The sequence below is a fragment of the Lutjanus erythropterus genome, chromosome 9, assembly GCF_056507025.1.
Source record: "Lutjanus erythropterus isolate fLutEry1 chromosome 9, fLutEry1.hap2, whole genome shotgun sequence".
In the NCBI taxonomy this organism is placed as follows: Eukaryota; Metazoa; Chordata; class Actinopteri; order Lutjaniformes; family Lutjanidae; genus Lutjanus; species Lutjanus erythropterus.
Window position 1 is genome coordinate 25,428,704 of NC_139325.1, and position 26,122 is coordinate 25,454,825.

The 26,122-nt window shown below is 40.2% G+C and overlaps 3 protein-coding genes across 6 annotated transcripts; 2 read left to right on the forward strand and 1 right to left on the reverse strand.

Annotated features, from left to right (window-relative positions):
- Positions 1 to 415: 415 nt before the first annotated feature.
- rnf41l (ring finger protein 41, like) lies at positions 416 to 7,022 on the reverse strand. 4 transcript variants are annotated; one of them, XM_084725712.1, is made up of 7 exons: positions 6,890 to 7,022; positions 6,512 to 6,768; positions 5,480 to 5,686; positions 4,441 to 4,580; positions 3,348 to 3,510; positions 2,501 to 2,621; positions 416 to 1,219 (listed from the first exon to the last, which is right to left on the reverse strand). In XM_084725712.1, the coding sequence occupies exons 3-7, from the start codon at positions 5,683 to 5,685 to the stop codon at positions 815 to 817; spliced, it is 1,035 nt and encodes a 344-aa protein (XP_084581838.1). In that variant the 5' UTR covers position 5,686; positions 6,512 to 6,768; positions 6,890 to 7,022; the 3' UTR covers positions 416 to 814. The 4 variants fall into 4 exon arrangements, with proteins under 4 accessions (XP_084581838.1, XP_084581839.1, XP_084581837.1 ...); XM_084725713.1 differs by having other exon boundaries at positions 6,837 to 6,933; XM_084725711.1 differs by having other exon boundaries at positions 6,512 to 6,935.
- Positions 7,023 to 8,089: 1,067 nt separating this feature from the next.
- rad54b (RAD54 homolog B) lies at positions 8,090 to 26,094 on the forward strand. Its single transcript, XM_084726868.1, has 16 exons — positions 8,090 to 8,219; positions 9,385 to 9,543; positions 9,672 to 9,867; positions 17,313 to 17,561; positions 18,561 to 18,860; positions 19,087 to 19,249; positions 19,370 to 19,595; positions 20,154 to 20,240; positions 20,655 to 20,775; positions 20,865 to 21,004; positions 21,095 to 21,385; positions 22,051 to 22,214; positions 22,500 to 22,761; positions 24,058 to 24,124; positions 24,232 to 24,429; positions 25,553 to 26,094. The coding sequence occupies exons 2-16, from the start codon at positions 9,397 to 9,399 to the stop codon at positions 25,771 to 25,773; spliced, it is 2,832 nt and encodes a 943-aa protein (XP_084582994.1). The 5' UTR covers positions 8,090 to 8,219; positions 9,385 to 9,396; the 3' UTR covers positions 25,774 to 26,094.
- LOC146321622 (fibrinogen silencer-binding protein-like) lies at positions 11,072 to 17,035 on the forward strand. Its single transcript, XM_084726869.1, has 2 exons — positions 11,072 to 12,637; positions 14,754 to 17,035. Exons 1-2 carry the CDS (start codon positions 12,231 to 12,233, stop codon positions 15,304 to 15,306), a joined length of 960 nt encoding a protein of 319 aa, XP_084582995.1. The 5' UTR covers positions 11,072 to 12,230; the 3' UTR covers positions 15,307 to 17,035.
- Positions 26,095 to 26,122: the final 28 nt, after the last annotated feature.

A 26,122-nucleotide genomic window follows, 5' to 3' on the forward strand; every position in this document is an offset into this window, starting at 1 on the left:
CATTCACTAAAGGTAGTGGTCGATGTTTATCTGTTGTGTTGCGTCAGTGTTGTGCTCACTAAATGTGGTGTTGGATAATTTCACCTAAACTCAGACAACAGTCTGATTACAGAGAAGAAGCCACTGGCTGGATGTGACTAATATGACATGAGAGGGCAATAAGTGCTGTTTTCAATGATGATTTCTTTCTTTTTCTTGCACAAAAATGGCAATAAATAACAACGAAAACAAAATAAACCAACCACAAAAAATACACTGGAATTAGCTCTTGGCCAAATCTGTAGTGGCCCAGAATTTCACTATTGGTGCATCCTTACCAAAACCATCTAACAAATATTTTCTAGGTGGAAAATACTGTATCAGATTGATCACTAATGAGGAAAAAAGGAATAATTTGGTCCTGAGATCAAGAACATTACTTGAACGGTTTTAATTGAAACCTGGTTGATACAAAATCCAAGAGACATTGCACAATGACGTTTTTGCAGAAATGATCAGGAGTGAGTCTACAAAATGAATGGAAGTCTATTCATTTTCACATAAGCCTACAGTAAAAAAAAAAATCACTTAAGTTTGTAAAATTACACAAAAAGACCAACATAGGGTTAATTCCACAGCAGACTACTTTTTTGTCTTTTTAAACAGTTACTTTATGAAACCAGAATATCTCAAACTTGTAATGCGACAAACTACAGATCTCACAGACGATGCATTTGATTTTCATTATTAAACTCTTGTCAGAAACAGACAAATATTAAAAAAATAAAGATTTTATCTTTTCTGGTTTGGGCGATCTAACACCAGTCCAGTCTGCTCAGATGACCGTCACCTCGCGGCTCTTCCTCTTGATGCAGTCCAGAGTGAGGCTCCTGGTTCCACCCTTACGTGCTCCGTCTCCCAGCTGAGGTGATGGAGGTGGACCTGATATATTTAAAGCCTGAGCTGAATGCAGTGACAAACTGGAGGCGTGTAAAGACGCCTCCCTTTGCTGGTGTCTCGTCTGCTCAGTGTGTAGCTCCCATCCAGACGTCTGCTGGTCTGCCTGATGCCGCTCCCTGGCCGCCTGGTCAACGGGTTGCTGACTCCTGGTTGGCTGCAGGTCTCTGAGGAGCTCCAGCAGCTCCCTCTTCTCCAACTCTGCTTCAGCCAGCTCCTGTCTCCTCAGACGTTCTGCTCCTAACAGGGCTCGCATGTCACACATCACACGGGACAACTGACCCTGCATGGAGAGGACACAGGATTACTGAAGATGCATTAACAGCATGGCTCACGTTACTGACTTTTCTCTGTTACTGGCACTGTGGAGGAAACATTCAGGTCCTAAAAGTACGAACAGTTACTAAATTCTAACTGTTATAAATTGACAAAAAAAAAAAGAGAGCTCAGAAAAATTGAAATAAGAGCATCAATATTTCCAAGAAAAAAATGTTTAAGAGATCAAAACTTCAGCAACACTTGTAGCACATAGAACAATTTTATTGTTAAATCCATCATGTTTCACTTTGTGGGTTTGTGACCTCTTCAGCCTTTTTATTTATGCTTCATTTGAAGGGGTCTGCATAAGACTGTCATGACACCTGCCATGAACATGAAGGAGTCTTTATGAATGTTTATGACTGTTGTCATTCAGTGTCATCTGGTCAGTGACTCTGTCATCAAACTGGCCTTATAACATTTGTATATGTATATTGACATCTTTGTGACAACTCCAAAATGTACAACTTTAGTAAGTGAATATAAATAAATTTAAATATATAATTTAAATATTTATGGCAGACTTATAATGGTGTCATGATGACAGGAGTCAAAGCAAACCACAGGTGACAGTATAATGTCATGTTAACATGAAGCTTAAAAGTTCCTTTAAGTCTGTTAATGTCTAGTTGTCATAACTAATACATCTTAATTGATGTCATATTTACATTAACAATGACATAACTGAACAAATTCCAACAGTCATAAACATTCATAAAGATTCTTTCATGTTTTTTGATGGGTGTCATGACGTGGTTATGACAATGTAATGACAGCCTTATACACACCCCTTCAAATAAACTGTTACTGCCTTTTTTCCCTTCTCCATGCACCTTGGAAGTTGTGCCAGAAACGCCAGTTCTGTTTCCACCTCTGATGAAGATCATGTGATCTGATCAAAAGCTGTAGAACAGTTACTAAATGAACCTTAAGATGAATCTGTTTTGTATTTATTTTCAACATCAGAAATAAACTTTGACCCTAAAGTATTTTTTTACATTTGTTTTATAAAAACCAACTGTTAGACAGTTTAGTTGTAATCATACATAATGACATTAAATGGAGAGAAAGCGCACGTCTCTGTGAGATGTTGTGTAGTTTTATAAACGTTGTGTTAAAGCTTTCACTAAATGGAAACTGAAGTACTGCCATTACCTCAAATCTTCTCTTCAGACCTGTTTTTGTTGTTGTTGTTGTTACCTTCAAAGCTGAGGAGTTAAATACATGAGAAGGATTGACAGGTCACCTTGAGCTCCTCCACCTCGTTCTTCAGCTGCGACTCTTTCTGCACCATGTGTCTCCTCTGTGAGTCCAGCCGAGACTCCATCTCTCGTCTCACCTCCTCCACCTTGCACAGCATCTCTGCCCTGACATGAATATTTAATGAGTCAAAATTATCATCTAAAAACTAAAACAAACAGTAGCTCTGTGTTCAGGATTAGGAGGCAGTGAAGACATTTTTATAACCACACACAAACTCAGCAGAAAATGCAGTTCTTTTGTTTTTGCTCCTATTTTTCATGAGTTGAAGTAAAAGTTGTAAGACTTCTTCTGTGCATACAAAAGGTGTATTTCTTTCAAATTTTGGTCACAAATTTGTTAAAAATTGGTGTCAGTGAGCACTTCTCTTTTGGCAAAATAATCCCTCCACCTGACAGGTGTGGCACACAGAGATGCTGATTGAACAGTGTGATTTTTGGCACAGGTGTGCCTTGTGTCACAAAAAAGGACACTATAAAAATGTGCAGTTTTACTTTGAAAAAATATATTTATAAGGCAATGAACTACTTTACATAGGACTACAGATACTATTTTTTCCCCAGGAGAGCAAAATTATGACCCGCCCTTCTCTGCCTCTGATTGGCTAAGACTCTGCGCCTTTATTTGTTGGGTTTAGGAGAGGAGGACTGATTGGTTAGGGTAAGAATATCAGGGTAATATCAGGGGCAGGGTTTAGTCAATCAGACATTTTAGAGAAATAAACCTTTTGTGTGAATAGACGAGTTTTTAGATTGTTTATTTTTTCTTGAACTCATGAAAAATAGGCGCAAAAGCAAAAATGTTGCATTTATATTTTTGTTGAGTGTACGTACCTGAGCATTTCCACTTCAGTGCGCAGCTCTGCCACACAGTTGTGCTGTGATTGGTCAATGGACAGAAGAGTGTGACCGCAGCCGTTGGGACACTCCCTGCTGCGGAAGTTGCATTCAGACAGGTGAGCCTCCAAACTCCGCCTCTCTACCTGCACAGGACAACCTAAGAGGACAGCAGCACAGACATATTTATAACATACACTGGATCTAAATAGAATTTGGCATAATTGTCAATTTCCAGTGTCCCTTCTTAACCTCTATTATGTTGTTTGTATTTGTCTTATCTTACGTCATTTTGTCTGTGAAGAGCTCAGGCCCCTGAATGCGAAGCCACTCAGTGTTCATTATCACGCTCATTACACATCTGATTACTTAAAAAAAAAATCCATAATTTGACACAAAATATTATTTTCAAATTGACCAGACAAATCAGAATTTATTTTTTAACAAAGCACTGTAATGACTGTTACAAAGACTTATAATAGTGTTCCACTTCTGAACATATAGATCATACTTTTAAACTCCTCGCTGCACTTATTATCACAGATCACTGCAGTCACAGAGAACAGCAGAAATATAAGGTTGAACCTTGTGTTAAACTGCATGTTGCTTTGTGTGTAGCACTTCACACTGCAAAAAGCCACACCGCATGCACACACACTGCGTAACTGTACCTACCACAGTGGTAACATATGTACTCTCCACCTGCCAATGACAGGTCACAGTCACATTGTGAACACAGGGGCATAAGCTTGTATATACATACACACGTTTGAACTGCTCATTAAAGAGTGATGGAAAGTTGACCCTGAATGCACTCTGTGTGGGGTCTGCGGGGGCTTTCACAACCCACAGATGCACTAGTTTGGGAGGTAGACATGGCAACAAAACAGCCACCTGCTGCTCTCTCTCATACACACACACACACACACACACACACACACACACACACACACACACACACACACAGGTGTCAAATTACCTGCATACGCCACACATCCACATGGATAACCCTTTAACAACTACAAACACTACTGATAAAAATAACAAATGACACTTTAAAAGAGCTCAGTGTGGCTGTGTGGTTTCTTACCTGTGTTAGAGCAGGAGACGAAGGCAAACTCACACTCATCCTCATGTGTGTGCAGGCTCTCCAGAGAGCAGACCACCTCACAGCCCTGCCCTGCATTCACACAACGGATCTGCAGACGGGTCAGGTCGTTACGCATGTACCTGCCATCGAAGGCAAGAATGAGTTGTCAGGCAAAAAGTAACTATTGCACTGTATTGCACTGTTAAAACAAATAAACTTTTCTAGTCAAATAAACTTGATATGAATTCAGTTGTACTTGAGAAAAAATGTTCAATAAGCTTTAGATATTAAGTTGAGCCAACAACTGTTCAGTCACATTAATAAACATTTATAACATTGAACATTTATTAGAATTTATTTCATTGTAAGTGGGACTGTATTCATTACTGACGTTCATTATTGTTCGCAGTGTTTGCATTATTATGAAAACAAACAACTATGACTTATCTTAAAATTTATTAAAAACACAGCAAGTTTTCATCATGTATTTCTTTCTTCAGACTTTAAAAAAAGAAGAGTCTCATGAGAGTTTTAAACAGTGCGTGCTGTGCTGGGAAGTCTGATAATATGCTGATCATGTTTCTTAAATTAATGAGTCGATTGTGTAGTACATTTATTCAATCTATCTTTTCAAGTCAAGAGACTTGAAAGTTAATGGAACTCAAGTTTCAAATAAATTAGTAAAAACTTAATAAAAGCTTAATTAACTTGATGAAATAAAACTTGTGTATTTATGTTGAGTTAAGGAGAAAAGAGTTGTTGATTTCCACAAAATTCCTGTATGTGTATTTGCAGTGTGTCACAGTAGCAGAGTAGGAGTATAAAGCTGCATAAAATGAAAATAATCAAGTACAAAGTACAAATACCACAGATTTGTATTTGAGTAAATGTTCTTACTTCCATTCCACTTCTGTTGAAAAGTAATGATAACAACAGAGAGCAGAATACATACAGTAAAAATAAAGTGTGAAATTTAAGAATTAACCTTCACAATGAAGAGATAATAAAAGACACACGTATTGCAGAGGTGTGGACAGACCTGTACAGTGGTTTGAGACTCCCCACATCCAGCGGCAGTCTGTCCTCAGGACAGGAGTGGTGATGGAGCAGCCAGCTGCTGATGCAGGCGCTGCAGTAGGCATGTTCACAGGGCGCCTGGAGGGGGCGCTCCAACACGTCTCGACACACGCAGCAAAGAAGACCCTCATTCACATAACCCACAAACCTCTCCAGATCATAGCCCATCCTGCTAACACACACACAGAGATGATACAAACATGCCCAAAAGATGGAATCAAAAACTCTTTTCTAGTCCAGTGTGATTGTTCTTTTTTCAGTTACAAACATTATTACTGTCACAATATCAGATTTTCACTACACGATTATCGCTGCAAAAATAATGATAGTATAGCAATATCTAAAGAAAAGTTTGGACAAAAAATTAACGCTATCAGTAAAATTCATCTTTAAATTTGTTTATTGTGCATTTTGCCTCTTTTTTGGCAAATAATCTGTAATAATAACTGTACAAAAGCATACAAAAAGTTTAATTACACTAAGGTGAAAAGGCAACAAGAGTAACTGCTTTGGGCAGCAAAACTGTCTGAAATATTATCAAAATCACAATATGGCAAAGTGAAATATCCAAATCGCACTTTTGTAAAATGTGCAAAAAAAAAAAAACAGCACTGTAATGAAGTACTGTAATGCTGCAGGGATGCCCTGGCCTACAAATCTTGTTCTCCAGATGTAAGAAACCATATTTATTTGGTGCAGACCTCAATGAATATCACATCACCATGATTTTAATAGTTATTTCAGTGAAAAGGAAAACTGGGAAGCAAAAACTGTCTTTCTCACCAAACTCAAATCCTATTCCAAATGCAGTATCTGTCAAAATAATCACAATATGATTTTTTTTTATATTGTGCAGCCCTAGAACTGATAAACAAAATATCCACAGGGCCTAACAATATTATCATATGTGTATTATTAAACATGATATCAATATTTCATTTCTAAAGACAACAGTTATCATTGGTACCAGGATTGTTACAACCCTAATTCCTACCTGATTAATTAACTTTTTCATCCAACTCTTTCTTCTTCCTTCCTTTTGTTGATTTCAGCTCTTCTTGTTCCCCCACAGGTGAGCTTCCCTTTTATCTCTCAACTTTCACAGCCTTTCCTTCTTCATCCTCTCTCCTTTGACTTGTTGCTCCATGCAGGTGAGGGTCTCCTTTCCCTTAAAGCCCTCCCCTACCTTTGGGAGTGCGTCTCCATGGAGAGGTATCCCTGACAACGAGGGTTCAGGACACCGGCAGGCAGCTGTCAGACAGGATCAGATCAGATCAGAGAGACAGGACAGACAGAATTACAGGAGAAGAAACACTCACACTCAGATAGAGACAGATTCTGCTGTGGTCGTGTGTTTTCCTCACCGCCGTACCAATAGGGCTGGGTTCAGAGATTACTGCTGTCCTTCAACTGTTTCTGTGTCTCTTAATGACCCTCCCTATCCTGGGTTTCTCTCTCTCTCTCTCTCTGTCTCTGGATGTGGGATTAACGTGGATTACACTCTCTCCCTCCCTGATTGGATTACAGCCTGCATGACATCAGATGACACAGACCACAGAAATCAAAGAGCAACCCAAACCCCTGGAATCACACAGTCCCTTTATATTCTTTTAACAACTGCGAGGTGGATGAAGTATCCACATCCTTTATTTAAGACAAAACCACCGTCTAAAGACATCCCATTGCAAGTTGAAGTTGTGCATTCAAGTTTTTATTTGAGTGAAGGAATGTCAGCCTTTTCATTAAAATGTACTTTGTACATCAAGTATCATTGAGGTTGTATTTCAGTGCTGTTACCAGTTACAGTGTGGCTAATATAACAATTTCAAAAGCTGGATAACTTATAGGCTTTAAAAACATTGCTTTTTGAGGCAGTTGTTCTCAAAGTGGGGTCCACAAACCCCCAGAGGTCCTTGAGAGGTTTCCAGGGAGTCCCCAGCAAAAAGAGAAAAAAAAAAATTAATCTTCACTGTAATTCCATCAAAAAAATGTTGTTGTTTTTTTTTTTTTTATCAGTTTAAGGGTTCTTGACATGAAAAAAGATTGAGAAAAAAGTGAAATGTAGTGACCAAAATGTACAATACCCCCCTATTAAATTTAAGTATCCACAAATGAAAATAAATTAATTAAAGTACAAAGCTCTCAGAACTGGCCTTATATTCAATATTTTAGTAAATGTACTAACATGGACTAAAACTGATCATTTTGATCAGTTCAGAATAAATCATTTGGTATGACTTCAGTAAGTGTATAGTAGGCTACTGCAGTATAGCATATCAACTTCTAAATATTATTAAAAATATCAGCACATAAAATAAATATTAAATAAATAAGTAGAGCATCAGTTAAGGCCAACATGAGTTCCTCACCAACACCCACATACTCTAAAAGAAACTTATCCTCTCATCTGTTATTAAAGGAGTGAAGTGAGCTCGATTTAAAACACCTGGATTGCCTGTTTGCAGAAGTTGTAGCGGGAAGTGATCACTAAACTGCTGTGATGACAGAAACCAAACGCACCCCGCTTGCTTCGGTCACGCCCACTGCCAGGGTTCAACCAATCACGTTCTTCAAACCATTCAGCGGGAGAAACGGAACAGAGCCCAGAGTTACAGGAAAGAAAAACAAAACAAGACTATTTGGGGGGAATTCAGCAACAGTTTGTGATCTTACATGTTCTCATCCAACTTTAATTTGTCTCGGTATGTATGATACATTGTTACACGCCATTAAACACGACATTACAGCTTACTTTAAACCGGGGCAGCAGTGACAGCGACTGCCTGTTGCTAGCGAGTTAGCTAAGTTAGCTTGCTAACCTGCTACAGTGATGCAACAGGTTAATTGAGAGCTTGATGTGTTGATAAGTTCTAGTTAGTGCAGCAGGTCAAAGACTTTCATCGATGTCTTTTTCAATACCTACAAGGCATTCACTGAATGTGTTCATAAAATGTTAAAAGTCCATCAAAAGCTACCAGACAAAGTAGTGTCTTCATAAGGCTAACATAGTGACATGAAATGGGGGGGATACTGTGATTGAGTTGTATTTATGAAGGTGCACAAAAGTTAGTTGTGTGTCCGCATATTTAACTATGCTGGAATGTAGTGTCTCACGAAATGATACCACGCACTGATTAGTATGATAAGGTCAATACCAGGCCTGTTACTTGTTTAGAAGGGCCAGATTAAAAAAAAAAAGAAGAAGAAACAGGAAGTGGCAGGACGTTTTAATTTCCTATTTTTGACCTGTAATGTCACAGTTAAATGTGTGAAACAATGCACCTTTTAATTTTTTCTCCACTTTATTAGTTTTCACAATTATTAAAGAAACATTATATACAAAAGTACAGAAAAAATATTGCAAGGTGCATTATTTTTTTTTCTGTACTTTTGTAATCCTAGTTTAGAAGTAACTTTAATAATTACAACATTGCCTTCAACATGTTTTCATTCAGTTTGACTCTTAAAATGTTTACATAAAATACATATTTGTGCTTAATAGCAGACATGGGCTAACTACCCTACTAACAAAATGATGATATTCTAATAAATAATGTGAGCACCCACTTCAGCACTTCTGTCCACAGGCCGTCAGTTGAAAAGGCTAGGTCTATATTTCCATGTGTCTAACATGACCTAAATTTACATACCAGTAGTGGTGGTAACTAGACCTTATTTCTGATGTGGACAAGGGCACCAATACTGAACTACTAAAGAAGCAATTGAGTCTTCCTTAAACATTCACTCATTGCACTGATCGATTAGTGGATGTGGATCATGTGGTCACGACAATAAACCGAGTAGCAGCTACTTAGTTGCCAGTATTATGATGTTGATGATAGTGTTGATGTTGCTTTCTGTCTTAAGCAATTAGGTATAATGCGGCGGTCAGCAGCTCCCAGCCAGCTCTTGGGTAATGCAGTGAAAAAGCCTCGTTTTGTGCCTCCTTCTGCATCTACTTCACTTCCTGTGGCTGACGCCAAGCCACTTACCCCTAAACTTGGTTTGGGCAATGCACTGGAAAAGGTAAATTATTATTTCCAGCATTTTACCTACAGTATGACCCCCCAGCACTCTATTGATTCCCATCAACCAGTGTTTTTTCAAACGTCGTCAGATTATAATGTCTCTCTTCTCCTCCTCTGATCCCACAGGTCCAGAGAAGTCTAGCAGCACCTGTTGGGAGTAAACCAGAGCATGATGTCCAGCCCAAAGCTGCCCAGGCTGCTCCGGCATTGTCGAGGGCTCTGGCTCGTGTTCTTAGTTCAGTGGACAGTAAAGAAAATGAGGCTGGGACAGAACATCCTAATACTGGCTCGAAGGAGTGCACAGGGGACAACAGATCAGCAGGTAAGACACCAAGATTTTGTGACTGAGCTCCTGGTATGGGAAAGAATAGTCGTGTGTTGATTGTGCACATCAACAAAACCTGAAAGTCTTTTTCACCAAATACCCACATGAAGGAGAGGACATACTGTAAAATCATGTATCTATTTTAAAACGGTGTAATTCAGACACCAAATTCATCATTTAGATTTCAAATTGTTTTGACCCCGAAAGAAGAAGAATTAAATGATTAAAACTTCCATTTAGTTGATTACCCCAGAGTATTGCATCACATGGGAGAATACTGATGTAACCATTTTCCTCCAAGTACCCTTCAATTTTGAATTTGTCTTCCAGCCCAGAAATAATCATAATAATAATCATAATCATAATCATAATAATATAAATAATATTACTTGTTCAGGGTGTACCCCACCTCTCACCCAATGTCAGCTGGGATAGGCTCCAGCCCCCTGCAACCCTTCAAGGATAAGCGGTTACAGACAATGAACGAATAAATAATATTAATGACTTTACCACATTCATATGACCAATATCTATTACGTTTTTGCTGTGGTGTATGTTGTGCATCTTTACTACACAGTGTAAGATACAAAATATAGAATATTAAGAACAAAATACTATATATACACAGATGCTTAGAGCAAAATATACAGACATGAACATCCACTGTGAAAAAATGACAGGTACTGAGAGCAAGTGGAGCCAGTAGTGCAGTAATTGTCAAAATATTGCATAGGGGAAGTTGAAGATATCTTATATTACACAGCACAGATTATAGTGAAGGGAGGGGAGTTAAATAAATAATACACTCCGTAGCAGTTGAAACGGATGCACATGATCAACATGTGCAAGTGTTTAATTGTGTGTAAAGTAGCTTAGGTCCAGTTCAGCTACAGTGGTGGTGCTGCTGAAGGGTCGGCGCTGTGTGTTTTGTGTGTGAAATCCTTCTTGCACAGATAAAATCCTTGTTTGCAGTTGTTTTGTTTCTCAAACATGGAGCCAGATGTCTTGGTTGTTGATTCAGTTGCCTTATTCGTTTAGACGCAGGAGGTAGTCTGCTTTAACTCAACACAAAACCCCTGCCCGCCTCTCTGCACATACTCAGATTCATTATAACCTCCACCGTCGCAACAATATTAGATATGAGTACACAATAACTCTGAAGGTGTGTGCAACTACTTTAATTTGTACGTTTTTTCAGCCCAGGGATGCTTCCAAAGACTGATGCGCAGCGACATCTTTCTCATGTCGCGGTGTTTGGCAGTCCCTTTGTGGCTAATAATAACACACACACACACACACACACACACACTGGAGGAGGTGGATGTTAAACCGGGCGGGCTGAGGCTGAGTGACAGCAGGTCCAGCATTATGCAAATGAGCGGGGTAGTGCAGCGGCAGCGGCGGGCAGATTAGGACTGTGCTCGGGATCAGTGAGCAGCCACCGCTCCGCTCCGCTCCTTCCTCCCGGAGAGCAACTAGTGCCTCCGTTTTCCACCTGAAAACACGCCGCTCACAACACTGTCTGCCGTTCAGCTCTGCGCGGTCACCACACTCACCTTGGACACGTGTTTTTTTTGTTTTTTTTTATCACAAGCATCGGTATTCCTCATGCAGAGTCAGAGATTTATTTCATACATGCACTGCAGACGGAATAAAAACGACAGAAGCGCTGTGCCTCTGCGGGCATGCGCAGCGCGCTCACAGCCCCTCCCCCACTCAGTTAGTTAAGCCGGCGCTATTTCAGAGCTTCTCTCACTTTTGGAAAAGCAGATTCCTAACCCTAAATAACCTGTGAAACACTGTTTTAAGACAGTTTTCTCCGTGTGTGCAGGGCAGAAACCCTCTGCAGCCTCCCTTCTGTTATAATAAAGAGTGAGCGAGTCTGTGCCGTGCTCTGTGCTGCTGTGCTTGGTTTGGGGTTTAAAGAGACCGAGCTGTAAGTAGGTCGGGCTGGGCTTAAGCGGCTTAGCTACGTCAGCCTAAGCTGGGAGGAATTCATCCAAAGCCCTCCGCGGTAGGCGGGGGCCTAAACGAGGCTGGCCTAGTTAAGCCTGATTCTTATTGTGTGCAGCACAGCCTGTTTTTGTTGTGCAACGTAGCTGAGAGGGAACCAAGGAGTAGTGTGTGAATCCATGCACATGTTAGACATAGCTTATGTTTGATTTAAAGAAGAAGAAGAGGGGGAGGAAAGTGTGAAGTGTGAGGGAGTTAGACCAGTGTTAGCTTTGTCACCGAGGACAAGGAGAAGACAGCAGCAGGGACAACAAAAAGACAGGTGGGAGGAGTGAGGAGCCATAGTATCAAGTGTGGGTGACAACTATAGGCCTGACTTGGTCTGTGTGAGTCCGCTATGCTCTAAGATGGCGTCCAGCTCCGTGTTCCTGTCCAGTATGGTGGGTAAAGCTCGCTCCTCCAACTTCACCCTCTCTGAGAAGCTGGACCTGTTGAAGCTGGTCCGCCCTCACATCCGCATCCTGGAGGAGCACACCAACAAGCACGCGGTCATCGTGGACAAGAACAAGTGCTGGGACACTGTGGCTGAGCAGTACAACGCCCTGGGAGGGGACAGGCCCCATCGCACGGCTCAGGGCCTCAGGACCCTCTACAAGAGGCTGAAGGAGTCAGCCAAGCAGGAAGTGATGCAGCGCAGACACGCCCAGCCAGAGTACAGGGCGAGCATCTCTGAGCCAACCAGGAGAATTATGGAGATGATCCCTCACCTGTTTCACCATGTGCCCATCCATGAGAAGGACCAGGCACTGCGCAGGTACAGTGTGACACACACACACACACACACACACACACACACACACACACACACACACACACACATAAACACAGACCTGAAGGATAACACAACAGTCAGGTGAGAGTTTAGTCAGTTCAGACATGAATCATTAACTCAAACAGTATGTAGTCATAACACTGAATCAACTGTTAGAGGAGGAGAGGAGGGAGAGGCTGAACTCACAGTTCCAAAAATCAATCAGATTACACACACTGTGTACATCTTCAGGCTCAACAGGAATATACAGTTTGTTTTGCCACCATTCACTGCTTTAATGTACATTCAGAAACAGATTCAGAATTGCTTTTATTGCTAAGTAAGTACTGTCAGTATAAACAGCATGAATAGAAAATCTGAAAAAAAAAAATCTAAAAACATTAGAAACAATATGTTCAAATACAGCTGTTATTTAAAAATTATGGTTATCACAATACCAAAATTTTGAACTTTGTTACAGTACTAGTATAAAAAAGTGGTACTTGATACTTATTCTGATATCATGGCAAAACAAAAAAAAGTCACCGGCATACAAAAAAGGATTTTTTACTCTTTTTTCTCCCTTTTTTTAATTAACAGAAAAGTGCAGAAAAAATCCCTCAACACTGGCTGGTTTTGCTATCCTGCAAGCCAAACTTCAGGCAGGGAAACAAAGATTAAACTGAACTGAGATCTTGAATGATCACTTACATCTTTTCTTTTTTTTTGTACAGTTTGGCACTTTTGATATTATTGATAGATAGTATTGTACTGTTTTAAAAGTGTTATTGAATAAGTAAAAAGTAAGTATCTGTTGACAGCCTTTTTCAAAAGTCTCAATACTTAGTACTGATTAATCTGTCAGTTTAATTTCAGGTGAATCATGTAGTGTATTTAATTTTTTTTTCTTTGTACAGAATTTGTACATAAATACAGATTTTTTTGCACTGATCCCTAAAATGTGGTTATCAAGCACTTGTGACAAAGCTATGTAATGGAGATGAGATGTTTCACAGTTTAACAATAAACTTTATTGTAAGAAATGACATCAGGGCACTGATACATTTAACTTCTACCAATATATTTAATGATAGTAGTTAACTATAAATATAAACACTACAAATTGAACAAAATGTACATATGTATTAAACTTAAATTAAGAAAAACGATCAAATAAATAGAAAATGTTGCCTTTGAAGCTAAAAAAAAATCTGTAAAAAAGTCCTCATATCAGACAATATATATGGTGATACTGGTACAAGCAGATATCCAGCTGATAACACTGGATGGGCTCTACAACAAACCACGACATAATAAAGCGTAAAAGGATACGTACTTTCTTAAGAACATCTATATCAAATTAGACCTCAAAATTGTGCGTCAGAGCTGGAATGAATACTGAGAAATACTGTTGCACTGAAATAAACTAAAATACTGAAATATTACTCAGCTACAAGTAAAACTACTCTTGTTTAAAAAAAAAAAAAAAAAAAATATATATATATATATATATATATATACAAAGTGTTCCTCACAAAAACTACTCAGAGTATAAGTTACTTTATAGCTCTTGAGGTTTAATTCATTATCAGTAGTACTCTCAACACCTGGACCGTTCCAGTCAGTGGTCATGGTCACCTTCAAACCTGCGCCTGCTGCAGCTTTTCATTGGCCTGTTTGTGATCGGACAGCCTTATTGGCTACAAAAGTGCAGATGAAAGGTTTGGATATAAATTCAAATTCAATAATTGATTATTATTTTAAAAGTAACTAAGTAGATAACATAGTGTAATGCATTTAATGTAATATTAGTTTCAGTAGTTGTAATTAGTTACTTCCACCCCTGTTATTTATGCACAATAATGTAAAACAGAAAGGAAATTTTGGTATGTTTGAGGGTTCACCCAACATAAGTTTGTTAGTTTTTCTTTGGTGAATCACTTTGTTTCCTCTGGTCTATTTATAATCAGTCAACTGATGCTTTGATTGATTTATTTAGTTTACATTATCACCAACAGATCGGTCTCCACACGCCTCACATAAACAAGATGTTGACACTCAATAAATGGTGTTTAAGCACTCCAGTCTCACATATTTTTGTCCCTCCTTCCATTTTTAGATTAATATACAAGCACAATTCTCCCATCGAACATCCTGGCAGCAGCTCCTCTCTGGCTGGACTCCAGGAATACTCAGCAGCTGTCCCCAGTATCCCCCACGAGGTGGTCCAGCTGGACCCTGAAGAGGATGTCAAACCACCGCCAGACCTCCCCATCCTCCCCACACACACAGGGCCAGGGCTGGACGGAGGCCAGGAGCGGGACGGAGAGCCAGACTTGGGCAGCGTCCATGATTACGAAGCATCCCTGTCACCCACCCCTTCCTCTGTTAACATACCCCTCTCCACCTCGCCGCTGCCCTTACGCCACGACCTTTACCCGAACGACATCTACCCTCACCACGAGCCTGACAGGTTTCGCCCTCTGCACCTCGCCAAAGAGGAGCATGAGATGGTGCTGGCCAATCACAGGAAGGTTGCCATGTACCTGGAGGAGAAGAGGGAGGGACTGAAGAGGAAACAGGAACTGGAGGAGGAACTGCTGAGAGCCAAGATCAAAGTGGAGAAACTAAAAGCTGCTCGGCTGAGACATGGACTGCCAATTCCTCTATAACAAGCATGAACACGCACATCTGTGTCAGAAAGGGAGAGGCTGTGAGGAGTTTAAAGTGTGGAGCAATCACACTCATCAGTTTGAGAACTTGAATTTCTTTGGGAAACATAGTGCCTCGTACAGACACTGGAAGCCTGTTTGCATATTGCAAGATCAAGCTGACTTGTGTTGCCGTCAGTCTGTGTTAACGCTTGTCGGTGTTAAAACTCTCATTGTTCTCTCGTTTATTGATAGAGGCAGCAACAAGTCTTGTAAATGTTCACGTTACAAACACTGTGATAATCCAAAATAGGTGTGAAAGTCCAGATTTTAGAAGGGAATTAGTGGTAATGAAAAGTATGCACAGTGGTGGTGCTTCTCCTGCCTAGATCTGCCTCCAATATGAATCTATGGGAATTTAAAGGAATAGTTTGGATTGTTTGAAGTGGGGTTGTATGAGGTACTTACTCATAGTCAGTGTGTTACCTTCAGTAAACGGTAATCAACGCACTCCCAGTTCACAGAAACAGCAGGAGTTCCAATGTAGGCAATGTAAGATCAGCAGCAAAACATATTATACCAGCCTAAAAAAATCTTGTCACTCTAAGTTTACACTATGTTTAGCGTATTTTCATCACTTTGCTTTTCAGTCACACAGCTTTTCCAACAGGAAGCTGCTGTTACATGAGACAATTCTTCCTCTTTCCAAAGCAACCAGACTCCTCTGGCAGAATCGTTTTACATCACAGAACACAGGAGTCTTCTGGTCTACTGCTCTCTGTTTGTGTTGTTGTGTGACTTGGATGAATCCAAGCTAACCTTTTAAAACATCAAAGTCACACAATAATCCAAACAAACTAATCAAGGCAGTGATAGACCAGCAACTCCTGTGTTCTGTGATGTAAAACGACTGATTTTGCCAGTGAAGTTTGGTTGGTGTGAAAAAAGTGATACTTAACTTTTTTTTAAATGGTTGATTTCCATCAGAAAAGCTGTCTGACAGCGAGGTGAAGTGGTGAAAATATTCTAAATATAGAATATTTATATATATAGCATACAATTAAACTAATGGTGATTTTTGGCTAAAGTGGCTAAAATACATTTTGCTTATGCTATGGAGAAGTACCTTATACAACCCATGCCAGATAATCCGGACTATCAGTTGAAGTACAGTGTTAATTAACTTTATTACCTAGGATTTTTTAAAAATGATTTTCTTTCACGATTTACTGGAATGTCATGAGTGTGAGAGTCAGCTCAGCTCACATCAGGGAGATTGTTTAATGCTCCGTTCATTCCTTGTAAAGAAAACTTCTGCTTGACTTGACTTCTCTAAAAATCAGATGTGATAAAGTAAAGAGTGCAATGAAGCACTGCAAACTAACAAAGACAGTTAGCAGTTAGATATATAAGTTCTCAGATGTCCAAGATTGAAGCACATGTTAAACTGTTGAAGGCCTTAAGACACGATGCTAATGATGACTGATTCTGTTCTGGGGGTTGTGTTTAGTTTGAAGTGAGTCAAACATGTTTCACGTCAGTGTTTCTCTCCGTTTACTGAATTAATGGCCAGTTAATTGATCAAAAGAAGGGAGATGTGGACTTGATTTTGTGATGTTACTGTTATTTAATGTACTGTATGTAATTACAACATTGATTGTAATGTAATGTTGGTTAACAAGTGTTGTCAGTCTCTTTTACAGTTTGACCATATGTTCTCTTATTTCTATAAAAAACAAATTAAAGTTGATATTCTTCTGGTCTTGTGTTTATTTTACGTCAAACAAACATGCACTCTCGTATTTAAGCCTCCGTGTGGAGGTTCTTTTCTCTTAACTGAGTTATCAAAGGACAACAAGATGATTCAGGTTGGTACTCAAGGTTTCAGGCATGTGAACGGATCAGTGGCAGATCACTGTGAGGCTCTGGTGTGATGTGTAGACTTGGAGTAACAGTGACATCTGTTGGTGGTTTGTGCGAGTGGAATTTCTGTTGGTTATTCACTGTTGTATGTCTTTGTGTTACAGGGCTGAATGGTTGTCCTCAGTTGACTCCTGCGTCTCCTCAGACCCCTCAGCCTTCAGTGGGGTCAGCACGTGTCTCTGCAGCTGCAGGCTCAGACTCTGGCTGCAGTCAGGACGGCGCCCGTTACTTTAGTGTGATGTGGTGTAAGGCCAGTAAGAAGAAACACAAGCGCTGGGAGGGCGACGCGGTCCTGGTTACAAGAGGACGCACGGCCACGCTGAAAGATATGGAGGGCAAGGACATTGGCAAGGGTGAGACAGAGATGCCCCAAGGTTTTTTTTTAATTGGGGTTTTCAGAGGTAAACATACAGATGAAAAAATATTGCATATAATTAGATTGTTGTTAAGAAAAAAACAGACATGAAAACAGAAATGAGATAAAATAGAAAAAACAGTTTTCTTTTTACAGATTAGTATTTTAAAATATTGCAACTTCAGCGAGATACTGATGCTGATATTAAAGTAAAAAAGAGTAAAAATCCAATATTGTTATTTTGGCCAATATCCTTTATACAGAATACAACATATAGTATATAGAATATATGCATAAACACTTTTTGCAATACTTCTTAAAAGTTTTGAAAACCTGTCTGATTAGATATGCAGTGGAGGCACGATATTTTACAATTAACCTCATTGTTTAAAATGATGTCAGGGCACTAAAGCAGTAAGTTTTCACTGGACTCTATAATAATTATAAATAACTATAAATTGAAAATGCAAATAGAGCAAAATATATGTACATATTAAACTTGAATTAAGAAAAAAGGATCAAATATACATAAAATGCTGTCTGTAATGCTAACAAATAAAAACAAACGGCAACAATAAAAAATCTGTGTTATGTTATGGGGAAAAAGGATTTTTATAGGCACATTTTGGGCAACATACACACCAATACCATCACATACCAATATAGCTGGGACAGGCCAATACCAGGCTGATGATATCAATCAACTAATATATCAGTTGGGCTGTAGTTCAAATATAGACGACATGAAACTGTAGTAAGACAAGATTAGTTAGAAAACAAAACCGAAGAATAATAAATATATAATATAATAAATAATAATTGCTGGTTTGTTGAACCTATCGCACTGATAATACCACCAAACATAAAAGTGGAAGTGATGCTATAAATCTGCTCTTATGAGTTTTGCATATGGAAAAATGTAAAATAGTAGAGCAATACAAAAACATTTCTAACACCATACAGAGTCATGAGCTCATAATTTTGCGTGTTTGTGTAGGAAGCGGCTACAAAGTGTCCGAGCTGGCCTCCCTGTCCGAGGGAGAGACCCTGATGATTGGAGGGAAGGAGGTGGAGGTGATGGGCGTCATCTCTGCCGAGGACTTCGCAAGGGGACGCTGTTTCCAGGAAGTCCAGGTAGAGAAAGATGAGGCACACACAAACTCAGCTCCACCTCCCTCTCGTCGCTTGATGTCCAAACCTTTCTGCCCCCCAGCACTGTCTGGGAGAGCAAATCATCCAGGATTCAAAGCAGAGGAGGAACAAACCTGCAGACCACGCCATGACCCACTGGCTCCAGGTACGTACATGAAAACACATTATTTATGGAAACAACAAATTCCCATCAGTAGCTTTGATTGTATGCATTATGAAATCCTGTTTATATGATTCAGTTTTTAAAAAAATCCACAATTAATTGAAATTTCTTTTTTGTTCCTCATTGAAGTTGTTTGTTAGACAGTTTCCTCTGCTGAAAAATAACACTAATTCTTCCTCATAATGTGTCATAATTTTTATTTTTGCAGGTGCACTGGTGATGCCTCGTCCCTCTGCTAACCACCAGTGGTCTAATAACAAGTCAGGGCTTCCCGTGGTTGATGTTGTTGTTGACCCTTTCCTGACCACTCACCTGCGACCCCACCAGAGAGACGGCATTCTCTTTCTCTACGAGTGCGTCATGGGCATGAGGTAATGGAGCTGTTCCTGTAACTGTTATATCCTGTTAAAATAAATGACTCTGCTTTAGCGTCACAGCAGGATAAATTGCTATTATTAATGATGTATTTTATTGTGTGCGTCGTGCCTCAGAGTTGTGGGTCGCTACGGGGCTATCCTGGCTGATGAGATGGGTTTGGGGAAGACCCTCCAGAGCGTGGCGCTGTCCTGGACGTTGCTGAAACAAGGACCATACGGTGGGAAACCAGTTGCTAAGCGTGTCCTTGTGGTCACCCCCGGTAGCCTCGTGCAGAACTGGGCTGCAGAGTTTAACAAGTGGCTGGGCCGTGAGAGGATCAGTGTTTTCGCTGTGGATCAGGTGAGGAAGGATTTGATTTACACGGAGCTCAAGCAGCCTGATGTCAGCATAAATAGAAAGATTTGTGTTAGATTCAAGGTTTCAGGTTTAATTTATCATGAAGAAAGAGTTTTATTTATATAGCACTTCATTTCACTTCACTAACAGCATTGCACTTTACATTGAGAAGAATTTAGCAGCAAGTAACACAGCATATGTAGTAATAACTGTAACAATATAATGTAAATACAAAATAGTACAAAAGATCTCCCTCCTGAAGACTGAAGAACCCACGTGTTCCTGAAGGTCTCATTAAGTTACACAGGTCATATAGAGGCATCAGTATTTAACTGAGACGTTTCCATAACCAGTTAAAAACTTCTTGTGTTACGTTTAAATTGTTTTGTATTTTGTCCCTGTGCTCTTGTTGCATTCTTCTTTCTGGAATTTCATTGATGTCTTATTCAACTCTGATCTATAAATTTTCCTTGTTTAAATCTTTCTGTCATATTCACTCATTTACCTTAATGTAGCATGTATTAAATCATTAATATACATTCTTTGTTGACATTTGTGTAGGACCACAGGATAGAGCAGTTTGTGTTGTCCCCTCTGCACAGTGTTCTTGTGATCAGCTATGAAATGCTGCTGCGCTGCCTGGAGCAGGTGTGTTCAACTTATGTCTCACTTCCTGCTGTGCATGTTACAAATGACTGCTTGTATTATATTTTTGTTTTTATTTATAGTATTATTTTCTAGAACTGCAACTATTGATTATCATTTTCTCGATTAATTGATTAGTTGTTTCAGACAGAAAAGGTGAAAAGCGTTGATTGGTGTTTCCCAAAAGCTCAAGATGTCATTCTCAAATGTCTTGTTTTGTCCACAGCTGAAAGACACTCAGTTTACTGTCATAGAAACCACAAAATATTCACATTTGAGGGGCTGTAAAAAGTAAAATATGGTGATAAAAATGTCTCAAGATGATTAATCAAAATAATTGGTGATTAATTGAGTAGTTGACACCTAATCCATTAATTGACTAATTGCTGTGGCTCTATTATTTTCTCATGTTTTCAGGTGAAGAAAGTGGACTTTGGTCTTGTAATTTGTGACGAGGGCCACAGATTAAAGAACAGCAGCATCAAAACATCGTCAGCCCTCAGCAGCCTGAGCTGCACTCGCAGAGTCATACTGACAGGTGCACACTTATACTGAAAGAGATGGGAAATCGTTAAAAACCACAGCTTCTTGTAATGGTTTTATAATGAATCGTCTTTTGTTTTGAAGGCACCCCAGTTCAGAACGACCTGCAGGAGTTCTATGCGATTATAGAGTTCGTAAACCCGGGGATTCTTGGTTCGTCCACTGCGTATAGGAAAGTGTACGAAGAGCCCATTCTACGCTCCAGACAGCCCTCCTGCTCAGAGGTGATGCTTGCCTCCTCCTTTCCATGTAGTCACTTGACATGTACGGATAACTTTATACGGAATTAAACCTGATCTCAAATCTACCAACAGGAGGAGAGGGGTTTGGGAGAAGAGCGAGCAGCAGAGCTTTCTCGTCTGACTGGCATGTTCATCCTAAGACGGACACAGGAGATCATCAACCACTACCTGCCTCCTCGTCTGGACTGGACGTTGTTCTGCGAGCCGTCCCCTCTGCAGCTGGAGCTGTACAAGCAGCTCCTCTGCCACAGGGTCTTCAGAGCCTGTCTTCAGGGCTCCACACAGACTCACACACACCTGGCCTGCATCACTGCACTGAAGAAGCTCTGCAACCACCCTGGTCTGCTCCACTCCACTGTCAAGGTTAGGCTCTTTGTTAGTCGATAAGGGAGAGTGAAACCTGTATTGAGGCACCCTGCACTGCGTTTTTTGTGGAAGTGTTTTTTTTTTGTTTGTTTGTTTGTTTGTTTTTTTGCCAGCAATTGCGGAATGACACGTCCTTAAGTACAGCAATTAATTGCCTCAAGGCTGCTGTTTTCTGTTCAAGCCCTGGTAACTATGGTTGTTAAAACCATATAGTTGTGGATATCTAGCACTAGTTTGAACTCCATGATTGTTATTTCAGTGCATCTGCAAACTTTGTCATCTCTACCCCAGAAGGCTTGTCTCTTTGATTAATCTGACTGGACAGTGGGGGAAAAATGCGAATGACATCGGGTGCTTTTTTTTGCTTGGAGCCTTGAGTTTTTTCAACTCGAGGCTTTTAGAGTGCTCCTGCAAAAGCACGAGCTGCTAAAACGCAAGGCGCTTAGAGTTCATTAGCAATGTGCAAGACACTTACTGCTAAAAGAGAACAACTGGAAAAAGATGTCTCTCAGTGCCTTATGTTGTAGCTATTTAATTTTCAGCTGTTAATTTTAATTTTCAATTTTCTTTCATTTTCTCTTTTAAATTTAACTCCGAGCATCAGTAAAAGTAGTCTGCCTTTATTGAAGATTTGGCTCTGAGCACTGTGTTCTGTTTTTTAGGAGAGAACAGACGGTGGTTCAGTGGAGAGCTCTTTATATGAGGGGCTGGTGGAGCTCTTCCCTGAATCCTACTCCTCAGATGGATTCAGCATTGCTGACTCTGGAAAACTCCTGGTTCTGTCAGACCTGCTGACCGCCATCAGACAACTCAGCCCTTCAGACAGGTCCATATATACTGCAGGCCTGCACAATATGAGCAAAATGTTGATCTGTGATAACATTTTAAGCATTGCACTGACAATATGACATAATAAATAAACAAATATTGGCGTGTGTATGTTAACTTGCTAAAATGCAATAAATAAATAAAATTATTTTTATTATTCATTACATTTCAGGCAGTCTTTTGCAATGTGTTTATTGCACATGTTCATATTGCAGTGACATTGTAAATGCAATTTATTATCTGTCAGCACTAATATACTGACAAAGTACATGTCTCCCTGCAGGGTGGTTGTAGTGTCCAACTATACCAAGACACTTGACTTGCTCCAGGACTTGTGTGTACACATGGGCTACACCTTCTCCCGACTTGACGGACACACCCCGACCAGCCAGCGACAGCGGCTGGTTGACAGTTTCAACAGTCCCTACTCTCAGAACTTCATGTTTCTGCTGAGCTCCAAAGCGGGAGGGGTGGGGCTAAATCTGGTGGGTGCTTCACACCTGGTGCTGTATGATATTGACTGGAACCCTGCCAATGATATTCAGGTAAAGGACATACACACTCAGACATCACATGGTGTTGTTTATCATGTCTTTTGTCTTATGTAAACACACACATTTGGGGTGCTTTCACACCGAACCTGTCTGGTTCAGTTCAAGCAAACTGATGTCTTTGCCTGTGGGGTTCATTTTGTTTAGGCTGGTGTGAAAGCTGTCAATTGAACTCGAGCTGTTTGATTGATAGGCGACAACTATGAATTTTTCACCTTCATCTGAGCAAGATGAAACAACCTACCGGTGTGAAAGCACCTCACACTGTATCACACATCATGTATGTCCACCAGATGGTGCTGTGTACATGCGTGCCATCCTCACTCGCAACTTTTCCTTCTCTACCATCCGTGAAAATTCATTGAGTCCGTTCTGTCCCTCTGTGTTGTGGCATGGTTTGGGAACCTGAATCTGGTCATTAATAGCAGGCTTTGCAGGCCTTCCACAGAGGTGAGTCAGCTGCAGCTCCTTAACCTTTGCAATACGTAGGTACTAAGAAAGAACTATTGAACTGCCCTGAGTTCCCACTTACAGGCCATAGATACAGAGTTCCTGTTCAGAGGACAAAAAGATATGAAGCCTCTTTTGTTTGCACAGCAATTAGAAGCCTGAATTTGCATGTGATCTCTGCACATAAGCACTTTATGTTTTCAGCATTTACCAGTTTTTTGCTCATCTGTCTTCTGCTCACATTTGTACAGTTTGCCCTTGGGATCTGTCTAGATTTTTGCATTGTGTGATTTTATTTTTTAGCTGTCCTAGGAGGCTGGAATTTGTCATGGAGATCAAGTGTGCGAGTGTGTTCATGTCAACTGGCTAAAAGAGGGTGTGGAAGTGGGAGTGGCTTATCACAAAGAGGCACATAATTTCCAAATAGATTCACAGGTTTGCTCAAGATTTTGTGGAAAGGTTGGTCATGAATCGGAGGACAGCTGATTAACTGTTCATGTCATCTGGCAAAACGGGGCGTGGAGGTGGGAGGGGCCTTTAACAAAAAGGTGCATAACTTCTAAATGGATTCACATACCATGACCAAATTCATGAACTGTTTGTCATTGACTCTTGTGGGAGGCTGGTGCCATTGGTGTGATTTAGTCCCAGTCCTTATACTTTGGCAGGAAGGTCAAGTGGTTGTTGGTGTGTGTGTGTGTGTGAATGCACACACACATAGATGCATGCACATACATGCATCCCAAAATTGCATCTCATGATGAATGTGTGTTTGTATACCTGGCTGCAACTACATTAAGCCTTGTGGGGTAATAAAGTTTGACTTGAATGGATGTCTAGGCCATGGCTCGGGTATGGAGGGATGGACAGAGGAAGACTGTGCACATCTATCGTCTCCTCACTGCAGGTGAGAATACACACACACACACACACACACACACACACACACACACACACACACAGTGACCCATAGTGATGTGAAGTTTAATGTCTGAGTGTGTTATCTCCTCACAGGCACTATTGAGGAGCGTATATTCCAGAGACAGGTGTCCAAACAGGGTCTGTCTGGGACCGTGGTTGACCTGGGCAAAGGGGCGGAGCACACTAGCTTCTCCACCAGTGAACTGCGAGATCTTTTCAGCCTGACAGACACGCCCTCTCTTACACACGACCTGCTGAACTGCAGTTGCAGCATGGATGGTTCAGTCCAAGGTAGGTATAAAGGTGACACAACACACACACCAACGCCAGTGTGTTTGAATACACTGGGACTCTTTAACTATGTTTGAAAGTATGACAGTATCAGCAGACTATTTACACTGAGTTAAACTTAAGAAATATGTATCCTCTGTGTCACAGTCCTGTATAGATCACAACATTACTAGCAGGAGCTACCACTGAAAATGATTTGTTACCACAAATGTAAATCAACATTATCTCTTCCACTCATTGTAAAGTTTTCCTGATTTATTTTAAGGCTAAGTAGAGAAAATGTAAGTTGTTTATTTTTTTTTTAACCATTTTACTACCCTGAATTGGTTATGATCCAGGGCACAGAGCAAATACAATAATGCAGAGTCATAAGAGTAATTGCAAAAGAGATAATTTTTTGTTTTATATAATGTTATAACCCATCCAATCATGTTAATTACAAGCTAGTTTACAAATATATGCCTAAAGAAAGATATTAGACTTACCACCAACTTACAGAAACATACCTTTCCTATTTGCTTATGACTGTTCATTCCAGTTAAAAGCAACTAAACATATATAAACTGGGGAATACAACCTGTTTTTGGTGGATGATCTCTTTTCGATATGTTATCATGTAAGGTTTACCTAAAACAGTGCTTAACTAAACAGAATAAATACAATAGGCTAGATAGAAATGTTGCTCAGGTTGTCTGCCGCATTGGCTGCGGCGCTCTGTGACTGTAGGGGAAGGGGGGTCAACTGGGCAGCTGGTTACACCTGCAGGCACATGTTGAGCTTCTCTACTTCAAAAAGATTGGGAACATTTTCCATTCATCATGAATTTTTGAAAAGAAAAAAACAATATTCAAAATCTGGACAGATTTCTTCTATCAGATATTTTCAGAAGTGAATGTAGTGATGAGATAATATACAAAAATTGTGTAAACAAAGAACAAAAAGCAAAAAAACCTCCAGCATTTTCTTAGAACCATCTGCCCTTCAGTCCACTATTTGAGAGTCTAAGGTGATGCTGTGCTTTCGGCACTTTTGAATGTGTGTTCTCGCTAATCTAGTATACAGCCGGGCGTTTAATAATACATTCATCTGAGCACAGCTGACTCACTTTTTTCTTTGTTCTCAGCTGTCGTAGAGGAGGAGGAGCGGGTCTCTGATAGGCCATGCCAGCTCGGGCGCCAAGCTGATCGCGGGGCGGCGGCGCAGAAGCATCTCAGCATGTCCGAGCTGATGCAGTGGAGGCATTTCTCTGGTGACACGCACACCTTCTCAGACCCCTACCTCGATCACGCACGAAGCCACATCACCTTCGCCTTCCAGACCACCATCTCTCACGCAGCGCAGTAAACAGACACACACTAGATTGCGCTCTAGATATGGATGACTCACACACACAAACAGTCACATGCGTATATATCTCTTCTACATGTTTGTCTTCAGGCTCTCTGGGTTTCGTCTGCAGTCTGACTACAGCATATGACTAAAACAGTCAACAGCTGCTGCCAACATCAACAAAAATACAGTTTCCAACAGTTTTATGTGATCGTTTGTGAGACTCTGCATACTGTCATGAACAATTTCTTTATTTATTCAAATAGATTTACTTTAAAACGTCATTAAATAAGTGAAATTCAAAAGAAATGTGTGTAATAAACAGTTTTTTAAGAAGTTGAGCTTTGATTAATGACTGAATATT